At 44.1% G+C, this 19,946-nt stretch overlaps 1 protein-coding gene across 1 annotated transcript in view; it reads right to left on the bottom strand.

The window, feature by feature from the left end:
* Positions 1-188: 188 nt before the first annotated feature.
* The window catches only part of MYO1F (myosin IF), an 87,276-nt gene continuing 67,518 nt past the window's right edge, over positions 189-19,946 (bottom strand). Inside the window, exons 21-28 of the mRNA XM_081312922.1 lie at positions 19,752-19,921; positions 17,437-17,582; positions 13,614-13,760; positions 8,180-8,328; positions 5,038-5,124; positions 2,524-2,737; positions 1,601-1,770; positions 189-633 (exon numbers count right to left, since the gene is read on the bottom strand). Of these exons, the coding sequence (XP_081169048.1) occupies positions 557-633; positions 1,601-1,770; positions 2,524-2,737; positions 5,038-5,124; positions 8,180-8,328; positions 13,614-13,760; positions 17,437-17,582; positions 19,752-19,921 (1,160 nt within the window). The 3' untranslated portion in view covers positions 189-556. The remainder of the gene's footprint in view (positions 634-1,600; positions 1,771-2,523; positions 2,738-5,037; positions 5,125-8,179; positions 8,329-13,613; positions 13,761-17,436; positions 17,583-19,751; positions 19,922-19,946) is intronic.

The raw sequence follows: 19,946 nt of genomic DNA, 5'->3' as shown, positions 1-19,946 counted from the left end.
AGAAAGGCATTTAATAGAATTGCTTCAATTTTTAATACCAGTCCTATCAGTGACATTAAGCCAAATTATTCAATTCATCTTGATACCCTTTCATAAAACTAATTTTACCTGCCATCGTAATAAACAAGCTGTAACATTTAATAAGTGCCATATTGGGAAACCAAAGAAGACAAGTGAAATCCTTGTGTTTCAAAATTTGATATTTAATTATATATAATGCCCCCAACAAGATTGCATCAGGTGTCGAGCTCCACACGCAGACAGTACTGCTCGGCTAGTTGTTTAAAACATTTCTACATTCTCCAACACTTCTTAAATAGCATCTGAGCACCTTAAAAGATCGTACAAGTGGAGTAAAGTACTAGGGCGAGCTTTACGTCTTCTCTCTTGACCAAGTGAGGTTCTTAAACAAAAAGGTTGCTGTTTTGAAAAAAGCCATTGAGAAATATATCCAGGTAAGAGTATCTTTGTGCTTAGCACAATTTGCCTCCATGAAATGGCTAATTTACCCATTCTGATCTTGCCTCTTACTTCTGGTTCAGGCTGGTATATCTGTTCAGATCTTCTCTACATAATTCCCAGGAAAAAGTCCTTCTCGGCCATGGAAACGACCCTTCCACCATCCAGAGGGATCTATAAAATAATGACAACAAAAAGGTCGTAAAATGGGTCCCAACTCATTTAACAACCTCACTGCTTAATAACAGAAAATCTAGTCTCAATTGTGGTCGTAAGTCGAGGACTATCTGTACTTATAAAGTGCTTTCTATCAATGCCTGTGTACCTGTACAGAGAAATTGCGGCGTGCAAGCAGACATGAATCTGACAAAAGTATGTTGTGTCTCCGCATAATTTTTATCCTCCACAAATCTATGCACACATATTCACCCCACTAACTTTGCAAATAAAAGGTAATGGTAAAGGTTTCCCCAGTCGTGTCTTGACTCTAGGGCGCAAGGCTCATCTCCTTTTCTTAGCTGAGGGACCCAGCATTGTCCGAAGACCCTTTCCGTGGCCGTGTGGCCAGCATGTCTGTATGCACACAGAACACTGTTACCTTCCCACCAAAGTGGTACCTGTTTATCTATTTATTTATTTTTTTTATTTTAATCCCATTTATATCCCGCTCTTCTCCGAAGACTCAGAGCGGCTTACAAGCTTAGCAGTAGCCTTCATTCTATGTATATGCCTGCTTATTAGGGCTTTCACACACACCCCAAGCGGCATTATTACAAAGTCAGCTTAATTGCCCCCAACAATCTTGCGTTTGCCTGCTTCGGAACTGCTAGGTGAGCAGGAGCTGGGGCATGTAACAGGAGCTCAGCCCGTCGTGCAGTGGTTGGGTCTTAAACCTGGGCCGTCAGCTTTCCAGCTGACAAGTTCAGCATCTTTAACCACTGGGCCATCGCGCCCCACTAACTTTGCAAATACCCACCACACCTTAAATTATTCTCATTTTAAGCTTAAAGGCATGTTTACATCAGTCCTGGATTCCCACTTACAATAACTCCCCACAGCAAATCTGGGGATTTTCCATTTCCCAGCTCACAAAAAATGATGGGTAAGCTACAACAGCTGGGCCAGAGCCAAGTCCCCTTACCTTCCATCAAGAGATCTATGACATCGCCCACATTGAAGCTCAGCTCGTCCACATCCTGACTAAGATACCGGTACAAAGCCCGACAACGTGGTCCAGAAACCTTGGGTTGTGGCTTGGGTCTTCCTGCAGCAGGAGGTGGCCTTTGGCTAATGCTTCTTTTCCTTTGTGTCCTGATACATAGGAGAGAAAAGGGAGTAAGTTACCCACAGCTCATCCAAGCTTAGTTGGTGTATTGCTCTGTCTCAGACCAGCAAGGTTGGATCACAAGGTGGAACAACAACAACAACCGTGTGATTATTTTAAGGCTTTGTGGAGTCCTTGATGATCTCTCAGCTTGGTTGTTTGCTTGCAGACATTTCGCTACCTGACTAGCGAATATCATCAGTACAGTGATGGTATCACCTAATTGGGTAATGAAACATCTGCAAGCAAGCACCCAAGCTCAGAGCACCAATTACTCCCTAGTTCAGGGGTAGGCAACCTTGGCTCTTTTATGACTCGTGGACTTCAGCTCCCAGAATTCCTGAGCCATAGCTGGCTCAGGAATTCTGGGACCTGAAGTCCACGAGTCATAAAAGCCAAGGTTGCCTACCCCTGCCCTGGTTCAACTCTGAGCTAGCTATATTCTATTGGTATTTTAAGGTTTCCCCCCCCCCCCAAGGCAATATGAGAAAACAATATAATAAAATAACCTAAGACAGCAATAAAAGGATATTCAAGGACACTGGGAGCACTTTGGTGGGAAGGTAACAGTGTTCTGTGTGTCTCAGCATACAGTCATGTTGGCCATATGACCATGGAAGTGTCTTTGGACGATGCTGTTTCCTTCGGCCAGGAAACAGAGATGAGCAATGCCCCCTAGAGCCAGACACCACTAGACAGGGGAATTCTTTAGCTTTTTTAAAAAATAAAGCAGTACATACCCTGCCATGCCCTGGTCGGGGACACTGAGGAACTCCATGTTGTGATCTGGGGGTAACCTGGCCTTTGGCCGCCGTGCCATGCTTTGTTTCGGAAGTGCCGTGGCCGGCGGTCCTGGTCCAGGCCTTTGGGGACTGCAATAAGTCTGTTCTTGTTGCCTGGTGTTGTAAGGAAGTTGAGCAGCTCCATTCCTACAGATAACCGATTGATTTCCTCCTAGAAGTGGTGCAAACAGCAGTCTTACTAAACCATCCACTTTTTGCATACTAGTTGTTTGGCAGATACGCCCCCTTGCTCCTCGCTTGGACTCTGCAGTGTAGGAGATCTGAGACTTTTTTTTGTGAAATGTGCTTTTATAGGGGAGTTTATTCTTAAAAGTTTTAGAGGTCCCTCAAATTCTTAGAGAGCCTAAGGCCATGCAGGCTTAAAATTGTGAAAATATAGTTCAACGTATCTGGTGGATTCTAGATGCTAAACTCTCTAAATTAGCGTTTCTCAAACTTGGCAACTTTAAAATGTGTGACCTGCAATTTCCAGAATTCCCCAGCCAAGAAGAGAATTCTGGGAGTTGAAATCCACATATCCTAAAGTTGCCAAATTTAAAATCTGCAAGCTTCAATGTCAGGGGTCCCCAACCCTCGGGCTGTGGACCAGTACTGGGCTGCGGCATGCCAGCAACTGGTCCGCACAAAAAAGCAAGGCCCCATCCGCGAGATACTGGCAGCACACAAAACCACCCACTCTATAGTCTGCGGAAAAACCTCTCTTCACAGAACCAGTCTCTGATGCCCAAAAGGTTGGGGACCTCTGTTCTATGTGATGTATATCCCTAGAAGGAGATGATACTATTCTTTATATTTATTTTTTTAAAAAAAAATTCATAGAGGCTAATCACAAGCAAAAAAATCACACATCAGGTCTTTTCCCCCTTCAGACTTACTACCCATTCCAAAGGGGACATTGTCAACAGATTTATAGTGCCTTGGTACACTTAGGATAGTGCTGACTTTTCAACCCTGCCTTATCTACATTTCCTGGTAAAATACATGAGAATGTTTCATTAGGGAGCAAGGGTTAGGGTTAGATGTCCATGAATTTGGATAGCAAAATGGACTTGGCCAATGGATTTGTAGTGCATTGGTACACTTAGGAGGGCACTGATTTTTCGATCCCACCTTATCTATGTTTCCTGGTAAAACCCATGGAGAAAAACACCCATTTGGGGGCAAATCCACTTAGGGTTAGGCTCTCTATGAGTTCAGAGAGCAAAATGGAAATCTCCAACGGATTTTACCTTTTTTTGTGGCGCTTGTTATGCAAATCACCATGGTATTTTAGTGAGCCTGCAGTCATTAAATGAACACCAGGGTCTTTAAGTGGTGTTTTTGCAAAAAAAATTGGAAGTAAATGCTGTCTTTTGGCAAAAGCATTGTAAATCACAGTCATATGACTGCAGGACACTGCAAACAGGCATAAATGCAAGCCAGCTGCTAGTTGCCGAGTACCTGAAATGCAGTCATGTCATTGTGTGTGGGGTGGGTGTGGGTGGGGAAACAGCTGTCAGAACATCAGAACCGGGTTGAAAGTATCTTTTGAGGGGGAGTCTACCATAACTTGGGTTACCAAATAGCTGGCAGTAAATTGAAGATTACTGTATTATCTCTTGATTCTGCTAGCATATATTATATTTTATATATTCCTTTGTCAATACTCTCTGCATTCCTCTATCCCCAGCTGCTCGCTAAAATTTAGGATAAAGGGGAACACCCCCCCAATCAATCAATCAATCAATCAATCAATCAATAAAGTAATTTCAGTTGTGTGTATACCTCCACCATTTTTCCAGTTCTGAAGGGGGCTGAGAGCATAGCCATGACATCACAAAAAAAGAGACCAAGGCTGCATATTTTAGCTTCTATTATCTGTTCTTGGTATAGCCTGGTAGCTTGTTTGGTTTGCTTGTTTTCCTACTTAAATAATAGCTGTAGCAGATGAACCAGGCTGAGCCCGAGGGAGGAGTCAAACACGTGGTTGGCCACGAGTCCCTATGAACCCCCAAGAGATCTAAGTCCAGTCCATCTTGAATTCCTTCTATTCTTATCTCCTGCTAATTTCCCTGGGCCACTGGTAGTTCAGATTCTTGTAGGGAGCTTAAGCTCACAATAAGTCGTTATATACTTTTGAACTGGATCTGCTGATTTTTCTGGCACTTGACAGTAGATTCAAACACCTTTTTTTTTAAAAAAAATTATTTTCAACAACAGCAAAAAAGGAAGCCTACTACCATAAGTCAGTGATTTGCTTCTGTATATTAGTGAGGCCGCGTTCGGGACTTTGCAGGGGTCACTGCAAAGAGGCTGGGAGGCTGGATCCGTGGCCTGCGGCCACAGGTTTTCCATTCCTAGCTAGATCACATTTTCATTCGTTCCACAGCCAGGCCCTCAAAACATTCCCCTTTCTTCTCTCATTTCTAAGGCTCTCAGAATAGTCTTAGAAGCTGAGCACAGACTTCCTACCTCTTGAAATCCGTGGGGCAGCCCGGGAGGGTGGTGGATGCTTGGGAGGACGGCCTCTGCTTTGCTGGATCCCTTTCTTGGTGGGCTCTGTAGGATGAGAAAAAGCAGGAAGGAAGGGTTGAAGGTGGAAGTTCTCTGAGGGCACTTTTTTTTAAAAAAAACCTGGAGTTTATTTATTTTATTTATTTTATTTTTATTTTAATTCCATTTATATCCCGCCCTTCTCCGAAGACTCAGGGCGGCTTACAAGCTTAGCAGTAGCCTTCATTCTATGTATATGCCTGCTTATTAGGGCTTTCACACACACCCCCCAAGCGGCATTATTACAAAGTCAGCTTAATTGCCCCCAACAATCTGGGTCCCCATTTTACCTACCTCGGAAGGATGGAAGGCTGAGTCAACCTTGAGCCTGGTGGGATGCGAACCTGCACTAATTGCAGGCAGCTGGTGTTACTTAAGGAGGCATTAGCCCACTGCGCCACCAAGGCTCTATATTAACCTTTGAGTGCCCAGACAAATGCTGTCTCTGCAGAAGCACAGATTTCTTCTCCATGGGCCACCAGAGATTTGAGGCCAGCAGCGAAAAAACTTTTTCAAGTACGGGTAGTCCTCGATTTACAACAGTTCACTTAGTGACTGTTCAAAGTTACGATGTGGCTGGGAAAAGTGGCTTAGGACCATTTCTCACACTCACAATCGCTGCAGCCTCCCTGTGATCACGTGATCAAAATTCAAATGCCTGGCAACTGGTTCATATTTATGACGGCTGCAGTGTCCCGGGGCCACATGATTCCCTCTTGCAAACTTCTGACAAGCAGAGTCAATGGGGAAGCCAGATTCACTTAAGGGCCATGTTACTAACTTAACAATTTCGGAGCTTCACTTCCCAACTGTGGCAAGAAAAGTCGTAAAATGGGGCAAAACTCACTTAGGAAGTGTTTCACTTAGCGACGTTGGGCTCCATTGTGGTTGTAAGCCGAGGACTATCTGTTCTTTAGGTATCCAGACAATCCTCAACTGACAACCACAATTGGCAGCAGAATTTCCGCTGCTGAGCAAGGTGGTGTTTAAGCGAGTTGCACCGGATTTTAAGATCTTTTTTTTTTGCCATGGTTGTTAAGAGAATCCCTGCAACGACTAAGTAAAATCACACGTGGTTGTTAAGCAAATCTGGATTTTCCCCCACTGACTTTGCTTGTTGGAAGCTGGCTGGGATGGTCATGGCCCCCCACATGGCCTCGGGGGGGGGGCACTGCAACTGTCACAAATACATGTAAGCATATAATTTTGATCATGTGACCATGGGGAAGCTGCGACGGTTGTACAACGTGAAGACTGGTCGTAAGTCACTTTTTCAGTGCTGTTGTAACTTCGAATGGTCGCCAAATGACTGGTTGTAAGTTGAGTACTACCAGTATCTCTAAAGACATATGTAACCATAAGACCAGTCTATTTATGAGACCATCAGTCTGCAATTATTTCTGCTCACAACAAAACTGACAAGGACTGCACACTCTCTCCCCTTCATTACTCAGTTTCACCTTTTTGGATTTAATGTACAATAGTTAGCTGGATTGTTGGTTTAATTGTATTGTTTGAATAGTTGTACACTTCCCAGAAGCATTGTTTGAGGACGAGTGGTCACATAAGCCAACTACAGATAGTCCTCAACTTACGACCACAATTTAGTCCAACATTTCTGTTGTTAAGTGAGACATTTAAGTTGCCCCATTTGACGACCTTTCTTGCCACAATTGTTAAGTGAATCACTGCAGTTGTTAGTAACACAAGTTGTCAAGTGAATCTGGCTTCCCCATTGATTTTCCTTGTCACAAAAGGGGATCACATGACCCTGGGACACCGTCATAACTATGAACCACTTGCCAAGCATCTGAGTTTTGATTACGTGACCACAGGGATGCTTCAACGGTCGTAAGTGTGAAAAACGGTCATAAGTCTCTTTTTTCACTGTAACTTTGAACGGTCACTAAATGAATGGTTGTAAGTCGAGGACTGCCTGTACTCCAGTGAATTGATGACTTTGCTTGTCAGAAGTTTGCAAAAGGGACCTCCCCCACGGTCACCGCCACCATCATAAATGTGAGTCAGTTGCCAAGTGTCTAAATTTTGATCAGGCGACCATGGGGATGCTGCAATGGTCATGTGTAAAAAAACAGCCGTAAGTGCCCTTGCAACTTCGCATCATCACTAAATGAACTGTTGTAAGTCGAGGATAAATAAAAAATAAATATCAAAGGAGAGAAACCTCCTTTCTGCCTGGCAAAACAGAACAGAAGGAAGAAATGCTGCCCACTCTGAAGTCTGGCTAACATGAACACTGCCGTTGTTTTAATGCCAACTTAGAAAGCATTTATATATTTACCTTATACATAGGCATTTTAATGAGTAGATTTTCCCTGTGTAAAGCCTAAACTAGGATGGGAGAGATGTTATCAAAGCTAAATCAATATTTATCTATTTGCCCTTTTTGGACACATTTATGAGCCAAAACTAACTTATGCTTGTTTAGTTTTTATTTTGCAGGGTCTTTTCCCAACACAAAGAGCAACGTCCTTTCGAAAACTCTCTGCACAAAAGTGCCTTCCAACAATGTACCTAAAGAGAATTGATGACGGAAAAATCACTTGCCCAGATGGGCAAAGAAGGCAAAACCAAAATACATAACTCTGGTCTTTAGCTTCATGTAACCCTCTCCCTTCGGCACTTCAGCGCAAACCCTGTTCTTCTGTACTGCCAGTTTTATACAAAACCTTGAAATGCTCCAATTACCCAACTCCCGACTAGCAAAACAGGATCAACAGTATAAGCAATTTCTATTTCCCGACATCAAGCCTGAAATAACATAGAAGGTTGCCAGGATTTGTGTAGCGGCATGCAAAATCGGGCAAAGAATAATTAAGAGCAACTGAATCTGCCTGGCTGTGGACAGCCGGAAAAATCTGCAGCTTTGAAACCTCAGCCTCTCTTGCCTCACCTTCTCCTAGTCACCAGCAAGTCAAACCTAGACCTTATTGATGCTGGAAGAGTGCCAGAAAGGATTCAGCTGACCAGGTTCCTTCAACCTTTGACTTGGCCCCCTCCTGTTGGCCACTCAGACAAGACCCATAAGCCTGACACTTACTGGAATTCCTAGGCAACCCATTCCCGATGCTGACACAAAGATTTTTTCCGGACGATTTGAGAACAGCCACATTGCCTGGACCATTCATAAAAGTCACCGTCCGGGTGCCGCCTCCGCCCCAGCCTTCCTTCTTCACACGGAATTGTAGTCTGAAATGAAGAAAGAGGAAGACAATCCAGGTTATGACACTTAAGGTTTGCCTCGGTCTTAAAATGGGGTGGGGCCACCTCTAGCCTCAAACCCTTCAAATCCTATACTTGACTGAGATGCCTCTGGTGATTCATCCAGGGGAGCCAAAATGGACCAAAGCGCCATTGTGCCCATCGATAGGATGGACTTCAAGGCCAGCAAAAAAAAAAGACTTTATTATGCAAATCAGAATTAAGCCACTGTCACTAGAGATGGCGAGGGACACAAAAACACAGCTTTAAAAGGAGATTACAGACATTTATGGACGAGTTGGCCATAAGTGGTCAGCAGTCAAGATTATTTCTATACTATTGTTATATACTACAATTCCTATACCATTATTTATATATTATTTATTTAAGTCCTCAGCTTACAACCATTCATTTAAAGACCCTTTGAAGTTACAACCGTATTGAAAAAAGGGACTCATGACCATTGTTCACACTTATGACCACTGCAGCATCCCCTGTGTGCACATGATCAAAATCTGGAGGCTTGGCAGTTAGCCTATATTTATGATGGTTGCAGCGTCCCGGGGTCATCTTTTGTGACCTTCTGACAAACAAAGTCAGTGGGGAAGCCAGATTCACATAACAACTGGATCACTAACTTAACAACTGCAGTGATCTGCTTAACAAATGTAGCAAGGAAGGTCATAAAATGGGGGGAAACTCACTTAACAGCTCTCTTGTTTAATAATGGAAATTTTGGGCTAAATTGTGATTGTAGGTCAAAGACTACCCGTAATAATAATAATAATAATAATAATAATAATAATAATAATAATAATAATAATAATAATAATAATAATAATAATAATAATAATAATAATAATAATAATAATAGATTGGGATTGACCTTGGAGGTCTTCTAGTCCAACCCCCTGCTCAGGCAGGAAACTCTATAACATTTCAGACAAATGATTGTCCAGTCTCTTCTTAATAATCCAGTGTTGGAATATTCAGAAGTTCTACAGACACCTGTACTATTCTTCACAATCTGGATATTATATAGGTAAGTCCTTGACTTACAACCACAACTGACCTAAAAATTTCTACTCTTAAACAAGACAGTTGTCAACTGTGTTTCACCCCATTTTATGACCTTTCTTGCCACCATTGTTAAGTGAATCACTGCAGCTGTCAAGTTAGTAACTTGGTTGTTAAGTGAACCTGATTTCCCCATTGACTTTGCTTGTCAGTTGGTTGCCAAAGGTGATCAGGTGCCCCCTGGACCCTGCACCTGTCATAAGTACATGCCAGTTGCCAAGCCTCCAGATTTTGAACATGTGACCACGGGGTTGCTCCAATGGGCGTAAGCAGTGCTGGGATTCAGCCGGTTTGCACCAGTACAGCAGAACCGCTAGCTAATTTTTTGTTGCCCAGCCCCAGAATGGACTTCCGGAACTGGCATCCACACATATTTGAATCCCGCCACTGGGCGTAAGTGTGGAAAAATAAATCACATGTCTCTTTTTTCAATGCCATTGCAACTTTGAATGGTCACTGAACACCATAAATTGAGGACTACCTGTATGTGTGAGAGAAAGACGGTGAAGACAGCCCTTCCCTTAATAAGTCACAAAGTAAACTGCAGATGCAGATAAGTGGCCTCCGCAGTCTGGCAAGATTTTGTCTATAAGGCGTAAAAATAATGATGAATAAACACGTGTCGTTCTTGGTTTGGGGCCTGATACTCGGGGGTGGGGGGTTGGCTTTTTACTTCCAATCCAATTGCTATGATTTCTACGCATACAATTGTTGTTGTTGTTAGTTGCAAAGTCGTGTCCGACCCATCGCGACCCTATGGACAACATTCCTCCAGGCCTTCCTGTCCTCTACTATCTTCTGGAGTCCATTTAAGCTCACGCCTACTGCTTCAGTGACTCCATCCAGCCACCTCATTCTCTGTCGTCCCCTTCTTCTATTGCCCTCAACCTTTCCCAGCATTAGGCTCTTCTCCAGTGAGTCCTTCCTTCTCATTAGATGGCCAAAGTATTTGAGTTTTAGCTTCAGGATCTGGCCTTCTAAAGAGCAGTCAGGGATGATCTCCTCTAGGACTGACCGGTTTGATCGCCTTGCAGTCCAAGGGACTCGCAGGAGTCTTCTCCAGCACCATAGTTCAAAGGCTTCAATTCTTTGGCGCTCAGCCTTTCTTATGGTCCAGCTTTCACTGCCATACATTGCAACTGGGAAGACCATAGCCTTGACTATACGTACTTTTGTTGACAGGGTGATGTCTCTGCTTTTTAGTGTGCTGTCTAGATTTGCCATGGCTTTCCTCCCCAGGAGCAAGCGTCTTTTAATTTCTTGGCTACAGTCCCCATCTGCAGTGATCTTGGAGCCCAGGAAAATAAAATCTGTCAGTACCTCCATTTCTTCCCCATCTATTTGCCAGGAATTGAGAGGGCCAGATGCCATGATCTTGGTTTTCTTAATGTTTAGTTTCAACCCACATTTTGCACTCTCCTTCTTCACTCGCAACAAGAGGCTCTTTAGTTCCTCTTCACTTTCTGCCATTAGAGTGGTATCATCTGCATATCTTAGGTTGTTGATGTTTCTTCCGGCAATCTTAATTCCAACTTTTGATTCATCTAGCCCTGCCTTTCTCATGATGTGCTCTGCATATAAGTTAAATAGGCAAGGCGACAGTATGCAGCCTTGCCGGACTCCTTTCCCAATTTTGAACCAATCAGTGGTTCCGTGTCCAGTTCTAACTGTTGCTTCTTGGCCTACATATAGGTTTCTCAAGAGACAAATAAGATGGTCTGGTATGCCCATCTCTTTAAGAACTTGCCAGAGTTTGTTATGATCCACACAATCAAAGGCTTTAGCATAGTCAATGAAGCAGAAGTAGATGTTTTTCTGGAACTCTCTAGCTTTCTCCATGATCCAGCGTATGTTAGCAATTTGATCTCTAGTTCCTCTGCCTCTTCGAAATCCTGCCTGTACTTCTGGTAGTTCTCGATCCACATACTGCTGGAGTCTAGCTTGTAGAATTTTAAGCATAACTTTACTAGCATGAGAAATGAGTGCAATGGTGCGATAGTTTGAACATTCTTTGGCACTGCCTTTCTTTGGAATTGGAATGTAAACTGATCTTTTCCAATCCTGTGGCCACTGTTGAGTTTTCCAAATTTGCTGGCAAATTGAGTGTAGCACTTTTACTGCATCGTCTTTTAAGATTTTGAATAGCTCAGCTGGAATACTGTCACCTCCACTAGCTTTGTTGTTGCTCAGCTTTTCTAAGGCCCACTTCACTTCACATTCTAGGATGTCTGGCTCGAGGTCAGTGACCACCTCATTGTGATTATCAGGGACATTAAGCTCATTCTTGTATAGTTCTTCTGTGTAATTTTGCCACCTCTTCTTAATCTCTTCTGCCTCTGTTAGGTCCCTGCCATTTTGGTCCTTTATCATGCCCATTTTTGCATGGAACGTTCCCTTCATCTCTCCAATTTTCTTGAAAAGCTCTCTGGTCCTCCCTATTCTATTGTTTTTTTCTATTTCTTTGCATTGTTCATTTAAGAAGGCATTCTTATCTCTTCTAGCTATTCTTTGGAATTCTGCATTTAATTGGGCATATCTTTCTTTTTCTCCCTTGCCTTTCGCTTCCCTCCTTTCCTCAGCTATTTGCAAAGCTTCCTCAGACAGCCATTTTGCTTTCTTGCATTTCTTTTTCTTTGGGATGGTTTTGGTTGCTACCTCTTGTACAATGTTGCGAACCTCTGTCCATAGTTCTTCAGGCACTCTGTCTATCAGATCTAATTCCTTAAATCTATTTGTCACCTCTACTGTATATTCAACAGGGATATGATTTAATTCATACCTGACTGGCCTAGCGCTTTTCCCTACTTTCTTTAATTTAAGCCTAAACTTTGCAACAAGAAGCTCATGGTCTGAGCCACAGTCAGCTCCTGGTCTTGTTTTTACTGACTGTATAGAGCTTCTCCATCTTTGGCTGCAGAGCATATAGTCAATCTGATTTCTGTGTTGACCGTCTGGTGATGTCCATGTGTAAAGCCGTCTCTTGGGTTGTTGGAAAAGAGTGTTTGCTATGACCATCGTATTCTCTTGACAAAATTCTATCAGCCTGTGCCCTGCTTCATTTTGTACTCCAAGGCCAAACTTGCCTGTTATTCCAGTTATCTTTTGGCTTCCTACTTTAGCATTCCAATCTCCCATGATGATAAGGACATCATTTTTGGGTGTTAGTTCTATAAGGTGCTGTAAGGCTTCATAGAACCGGTCAATTTCATCCTCTTCAGCACTGGTGGTTGGGGCATAGACCTGGACTACTGTGATATTGAATGGTTTGCCTTGGATTCGAACTGAGATCATTCTGTCATTTTGAGGGTTGTATCCCAGTATTGCTTTTCCTACTTTTTTATTGACTATGAAGGCTACTCCATTTCTTCTGAGGGATTCTTGCCCGCAGTAGTATACCTGATGGTCATCTGAATTAAATTCACCCATTCCTGTCCATTTTAGTTCGCTGATACCTAAGATGTCGATGTTTAGTCTTGTCATCTCTTGTTTGACCACGTCCAGCTTTCCTTGATTCATGGATCTTACATTCCAGGTTCCTATGGAGAAAGAATCTTTACAGCATCGGACTTTCCTTTCACCACCAGACATATCCACAGCTGAGCGTCCTTTCGGCTTTGGCCCAGTCGCTTCATGCTTTCTGGCGCTACTAGTACTAGCCCTCTGCTCTTCCCCAGTAGCATATTGGACGCCTTCCGACCTGAGGGGCTCATCTTCCAGCGTCATATCGTTTTGCCTTTTGGTACTGTCCATAGGGTTTTCATGGCAAGATACTGGAGTGGGTTGCCATTTCCTTCTCCAGTGGATCACGTTTTGTCAGAACTCTCTGCTATGACCTGTCCGTCTTGGGTGGCCCTGCACGGCATAGCTCATAGCTTCATTGAATTACGCAAGCCCCTTCGCCACGACAAGGCAGTAATCCATGAAGGGGACGCATACAATGGTCTTCAGCAAAACCCCAAGTCCGATGAATCCGTAGCTAAGACAATGGCAGGGGGGAAAAAAAAGAAGGGGGTGGAGGGGACTACCAAGCACACTTCCGTGTCACGGTTGCTGTGGGAAACAGCGGCGACTGAGAAGCTGCGGGAGGTTTTAAATTGTTTCCCATTGTCAAGGCAGGGAACTGGTTTTGCTCTGAGCGGCCAATAAATGAGGTTTCCAACCAACTCCCTCACCCCACCCACCCTTGGTCTGCTCACGTGTCACTGAAGTGGAGTTGGAGTTTGCCTCGGGTGGCTTCCTCGAAGCGTTTGCACAGCAGGCTAATGACTTCTGTCTTGAAGATGGATTCCAGGAATGTATCTGCCTCAGCTTCGTGCAAGATGAAAAAATCGTCCTGTTTCGTGCTGGGGAGACCCAGAAAATAAAGAGCCAGGAGAAAGCGGGGCGGGGGGGGAGGGGAGGAGAAGGAAGGCATGTCAGTTCTCTGTAAAATAGGACCCATTCCTTCAGGAGCCCCAAATAACGCTTGTGCCAAAGAGGGACTTCAGCCAGAGTTTGTTTGGCTTGCAAGGACCAACAACAGCAAAAATCCCTTTTCTTCAAGCTCTTAAAACAAAGGTGTTTTTTTTTTAGTCTTCTGTCCCAATTGTGCATCGCTGTCAGCGGTGGGATTCAAATACGTGAACAACCGGTTCTCTGTGTGGATGCGGCTTGCGGAAGTCCATTCTGGGCCTGGGCAACAAAAATTAGCTACCGGTTCTGCCAAACTGGTGCGAACCGGCTGAATCCCACCACTGATGGCCGCTCTTAAGAGTCTCTGGAAGAAGCAGTCGAGCCTGTGAACTTGGCCGTAAGGAGGGGAAAACAACAACAAAAGAGCTGCAACAGGAAAGAAATTCCAATTTTGACCTTGCATGGGGGTGGCATTTCCCCATTCAAGGGTGAATGCAAGATGGTTTGTGTGTGTGTGTGTGTGTGTGTGTGTGTGTGATGTCTTCCTGCACTCAAGGCTCCTGTTCAATGAGCAGGGGACAGCTATGACCAGAAACAATTTTGTCCTGTTGTGCCAGTTGTGTCCTTACCTTCCCTACAGTATCCACAATTCCTTCACAGTTTAGGACCGTGCTTGTCAACCATGAGAGCTTGGAGATGTTTGGACTTCAACTCCCAGAATTCCCCAGCCCGCCAAGCTTGGCGGGCTGGGGAATTCTGGGAGTTGAAGTCCACACATCTTCAAGTTTTCAAGCTTGAGAAATACTGGTTTGGGAGATGAAGAAGAGGCTGGAGGGTTAGATGGATAGCTGTTTCTCCAACATAAGAATGGCGGGAACCTAGGGATGTCCATAGGGGCATTGTAAAAATCTAAATAGTGGCTGTGAACACATGACTCAAGCTTTTCCATATGTGTTACATGCAGGATTTCAACCACATGGCCTTTTTAAACATACCTGCTGGGGCTTCTTCAATCAATCAGAATAAAGCTGGAAGGGACTTTGGAGGTCTTCTAGTCCAACCCCCCCCCCCGCTCAAGCAGGAGACCCTATACCAGGGTGTCAAACTGCCAGCCCACAGGCTGGATGCGTAACACAAAAGCCACACCCACCCCAGCTCCAGCAAGGGAAAAAAAGTTGCGATAAGATGTGATGCAGTGAGTTTGACACCCCTGCCCGATACCATTTCAGACAAATGGTTGTCCTTCTCTTAAAAACCTCCAGTGATGAAGCACCTACAACTTCTGAAGGCAAGCTGTTCCACTGTTTAATTGTCCTCACTGTTAGGAAGTTTCTCCTTAATTGCTTCTCTCCTTGATTAGTTTCCATCCATTACTTCTTGTCTTGCCTTCTGGTGCTTTGGAAAATAAGTTGACCCCCCCTCTTCTTTGTGGCAGTTCCTCAAATACTGAAATACTGCTATCATGTCACCCCTAGTCCTTCTTTTCTGTAGACTGTTGTTGTTGTTGTTAGCTGCGAAGTCGTGTCCCACTCATCGCGACCCTATGGACAATGTTCCTCCAGGCCTTCCTGTCCTCTACCATCTTCTGGAGTCCATTTAAGCTCACGCCTGCTGCTTCAGTGACTCCATCCAGCCACCTCATTCTCTGTCGTCCCCTTCTTCTATTGCCCTCAATCTTTCCCAGCATGAGGCTCTTCTCCAGTGAGTCCTTCCTTCTCATTAGGTGGCCAAAGTATTTGAGTTTTAGCTTCAGGATCTGGCCTTCTAAAGAGCAGTCAGGGTTGATCTCCTCTAGGACTGACCGGTTTGATCGCCATGCAGTCCAAGGAACTCGCAGGAGTCTTCTCCAGCACCATAGTTCAAAGGCTTCAATTCTTTGGCGCTCAGCCTTTCTTATGGTCCAGCTTTCACTGCCATACATTGCAACTGGGAAGACCATAGCCTTGACTATACGCACTTTTGTTGGCAGGGTGATGTCTCTGCTTTTTAGTGCGCTGTCTAGATTTGCCATGGCTTTCCTCCCAAGGAGCAAGCGTCTTTTAATTTCTTGGCTACAGTCCCCATCTGCAGTGATCTTGGAGCCCAGGAAAATAAAATCTGTCACTACCTCCATTTCTTCCCCATCTATTTGCCAGGAATTGAGAGGGCCGGATGCCATGATCTTGGTTTTCTTAATGTTTAGTTTCAACCCAAGTTTTGCACTCTCCTTCTTCACCCGCAACAAGAGGCTCTTTAGTTCTTCTTCACTTTCTGCCATTAGAGTGGTATCATCTGCATATCTTAGGTTGTTGATGTTTCTTCCGGCAATCTTAATTCCAACTTTTGATTCATCTAGCCCTGCCTTTCTCATGATGTGCTCTGCATATAAGTTAATAGGCAAGGCGACAGTATACAGCCTTGCCGGACTCCTTTCCCAATTTTGAACCAATCAGTGGTTCCGTGTCCAGTTCTCACTGTTGCTTCTTGGCCCGCATATAGATTTCTCAAGAGACAAATAAGATGGTCTGGTATGCCCATCTCTTTAAGGACTTGCCAGAGTTTGTTATGATCCACACAATCAAAGGCTTTAGCATAGTCAATGAAGCAGAAGTAGATGTTTTTCTGGAACTCTCTAGCTTTCTCCATGATCCAGCGTATGTTAGCAATTTGATCTCTAGTTCCTCTGCCTCTTCGAAATCCTGCCTGTACTTCTGGTAGTTCTCGATCCACATACTGCTGGAGTTTAGCTTTCTGTAGACTGGTCATATCCAATTCCTGCAACCGTTCTTCATGTGTTTTTGTTTCCAGGCCCCTAATCATCTTAGTTGTTCTTCTTAGCACTTTTTCCGAAGTCTCAACTTCGTTTTTGTAATGTGGTGGCCAAAACTGGATGCTGCATTCCAGGTGGGGTCTTCCTAATGATTTATAAAGTGGTACTAATACTTCACGTGATTTTGATTCTATGCCTCTGTTTATGCAACCAAGCATTGTATTAACTTTTTTGGCTGCTGCAGCATACGGCTGGCTCATGCTTAAATGATCGTCCACTAGCACACTCCAAGGCCTTTCTCACAGTTACTGTTTTTGAGCCAGGTTTTGCCTCATCTGTACCTCGTACCTTTGGTTTTTTCTGCCTAAGTGTAAGACTTTGCTTTTCTCCACATTGGACTGCAAGGCTATCAAACCGGTCAGTCCTAGAGGAGATCAACCCTGACTGCTCTTTAGAAGGCCAGATCCTGAAGCTAAAACTCAAATACTTTGGCCACCTAATGAGAAGGAAGGACTCACTGGAGAAGAGCCTAATGCTGGGAAAGATTGAGGGCAAGAGAAGAAGGGGACGACAGAGAATGAGGTGGCTGGATGGAGTCACTGAAGCAGTAGGTGTGAGTTTAAATGGACTCCAGAAGATGGTAGAGGACAGGAAGGCCTGGAGGAACATTGTCCATGGGGTCGCGATGGGTCGGACACAACTTTCCAACTAACAACAAGTGTAAGACTTTGCTTTTTTCCACATTGAAACTCATTTTGTTGGATAGGGCCCATTGTTCAAGTCTGTTAAGATCTTTTTGGATCCTGAGCTTGTCTTTTAACAAAACCCACTTGATGCTGTGGCCTTGTTGCTTTTTACAGGATGGGAACACAGCTTACCTGAGAGACACTTGACTCACTCTTTGGACCTCCAGTTTCTTCTTCAGCACCTCCTGGATCTGCCCTTTCTCAGGACCCTTTTTCACCTTCTCTCGGCCAATCAGATACAGGTGTTTGGGTGTTAAGATTAAGTCCCGCTTGATGGGCTGAGCAGATGGAAAAATAAGAGGCAGATAGAAAGATGTGTGAACTCTTTACAAGTTGGCAATCTGCTGAAAAAAATCCCTTTCGTTTTTTGACGACTACCAAATTTCAGAAAAATATAAAATACAACAAACCAGAGAAAATGGTGTCAAGGGAAAAAGAGGGAAAGGAGGGAAAAAGCAAAGTTAGGGGGTACAGACAAGAAGGAAAAAGACAGTACAGGTAATCCTCAACTTACAACCATTCGTTTAGTGACAGTTCGAAGTTACAATGGCACTAAAGAAATTTGACTTATGACGGGTTTTCACACTTATGACCGTTGCAGCATCCCCAAGGTCATGATCAAAATTTGAACATTTGGCAACTGGCATGTATCTGTGACAGTTGCAGTGTCCTGAGGTCATGTGATCTGGCTTCCGACAAGCAAAGTCAATGGGGGAAGCCAGATTCCCTTAATGACTGCAGGATTCAGTCAACAACTGTAGTGATTTACTTAACTGTGGCAAAAAAGGTCATTAAAATGGGGGGGGGGGGAAACTCAACAAATAGCTTGCTTAAATGGAAATTTGAGGCTCAGTTGTGCTCATAAGCTGAGAACTGCCAGTATAGAAACAACATAGCTTCAGACTTTCTTCAGTACTAAGACAAGCATAAAATATAACAAGTAACCACTTGAACTTGAGTAAACCATACTGTCAGCCTGGCCCTCTTCGCTTCCCTTCAAGCTTGCTGCCAGCTGCCATGGAAACGGAGGGGGTGGGGAAGCAATGGCAGTAGTGGGATTCAGTCGGTTCGTGCCACTTCGGCAAAACCGGTAGCTAATTTTTTGTTGCCCAGGCCCAGAATGGACTTCTGGAAATGACATCCATACAGAGAACCGGTTGTTCACATATTTGAATCCCACCACTGATATTTGTGTGTGTGTGTGGGGGGGGGGAAGCATGCAGGAGGTGTGAGACTGGAATTTCTGAGAAGCGATGGGGAGGCCTGGGCTCAGCTTGGGTTGTTTAACATCTTCAAGGCCAACCATCCTGGGAAAGGCATGAACGAAGGAGGACCGGTGCACCTGGATTGGAGACGTTCCCAAAACATCTTCCTGCCCAACGATTGGACTCTGGTTGCCTGGCTATAGTGGGGTGGGCTCTGGGATTATTTTCAATTTGTCTTTTCGCTTGTGTTTACTTCGGACCTTGCCTGGTTTTTGCTGCAATCAGTTCTTTCCTAGTAAAAGTACCTTTTCTCTGACTCTATGGAGTCAAGGGTTTTCTTTCCTAGGGGCCAGCCCTGACACACACTCTCCAAAAAGTCTGTGAAGTGGTTTCAACATTTTAATAATAATAATAATAATAATAATAATAATAAGTTGGAAAGGACCTTGGAGGTCGTCTAGTCCAACCCCCTGCTCAGGCAGGAAACCCTATACCATTTCAGGCAAATGGCTGGCCAGTCTCTTCTTAAAAACTTCCAGTGTTGGAGCATTCACTGCTTCTGGAGGCAGGTTGTTCCACTGGTTAATTGTTCTAACTGTCAGGAAATTTCTCCTTAGTTCTAGATTGCTTCTCTCCTTGACTAGTTTCCATCCGTTGCTTCTTGTCCTGCTTTCAGGTGCTTTGGAGAATAGCTTGACTCCCTCTTCTTTGAGGCAGCCCCTGAGATGTTGGAACACTGCTATCATGTCACCCCTCGCCTTCTCTTCATTAAACTAGACATACCCAATTCCAGCAACCGTTCCCTATATGTTTTAGCCTCCAGTCCCCCAATCATCTTTGTTGCTCTTCTCTGTACCCTTTCTAGAGTTTCAACATCTTTTTTACATCATGTGACCAAAACTGGATGCAGTATTCCAGGTGTGGCCTTACCAAGGCATTGTAAAGTGGTATTAGTACTTCACGTGATCTTGATTCTATCCCTCTGTTAATGCAGCCTAGCACTGTGTTGGCTTTTTTGGCAGCTGCAGCACACTGCTGGCTCATATTTAAGTGATTGTCCACTAGGACTCCAAGATCTCTCTCACAGTTACTACTATTGAGCAAGGTACCACCTATACTATACCTGTGCATTTGATTTTAAAACTCTTTGGCAAACGGCAAGAATTCTTCCAGGTTTTGGAAAAAAAAGAGGTCACAGTTTTTGGTTCTTCACCTCATGGCGGAAGCTAAGCTCCATCTTACCTTAAACCGCCTGTCGTACTTGGTGACTGAGTCGGCAAAATCGATTCTCTCCCTTTTGCCCAAAAACTGGCGTAGTTCTGGTTTGTCTTCTATGCCCAGATAATCACCCACGAAATTCCGGTTGATGCTGTTCCGTCGTCTCTCTTTGAAGTTGTACAGGATATGGGATGCTTAATGAAGAAGGGATAACAGGGG

Source organism: Vipera berus, assembly GCF_964194415.1.
Source record: "Vipera berus genome assembly, chromosome: 1".
NCBI lineage: Eukaryota > Metazoa > Chordata > Lepidosauria > Squamata > Viperidae > Vipera > Vipera berus.
The sequence above is the reverse complement of the archived record's forward strand: the minus strand, read 5'-3'. Positions and strand labels throughout refer to the sequence as shown.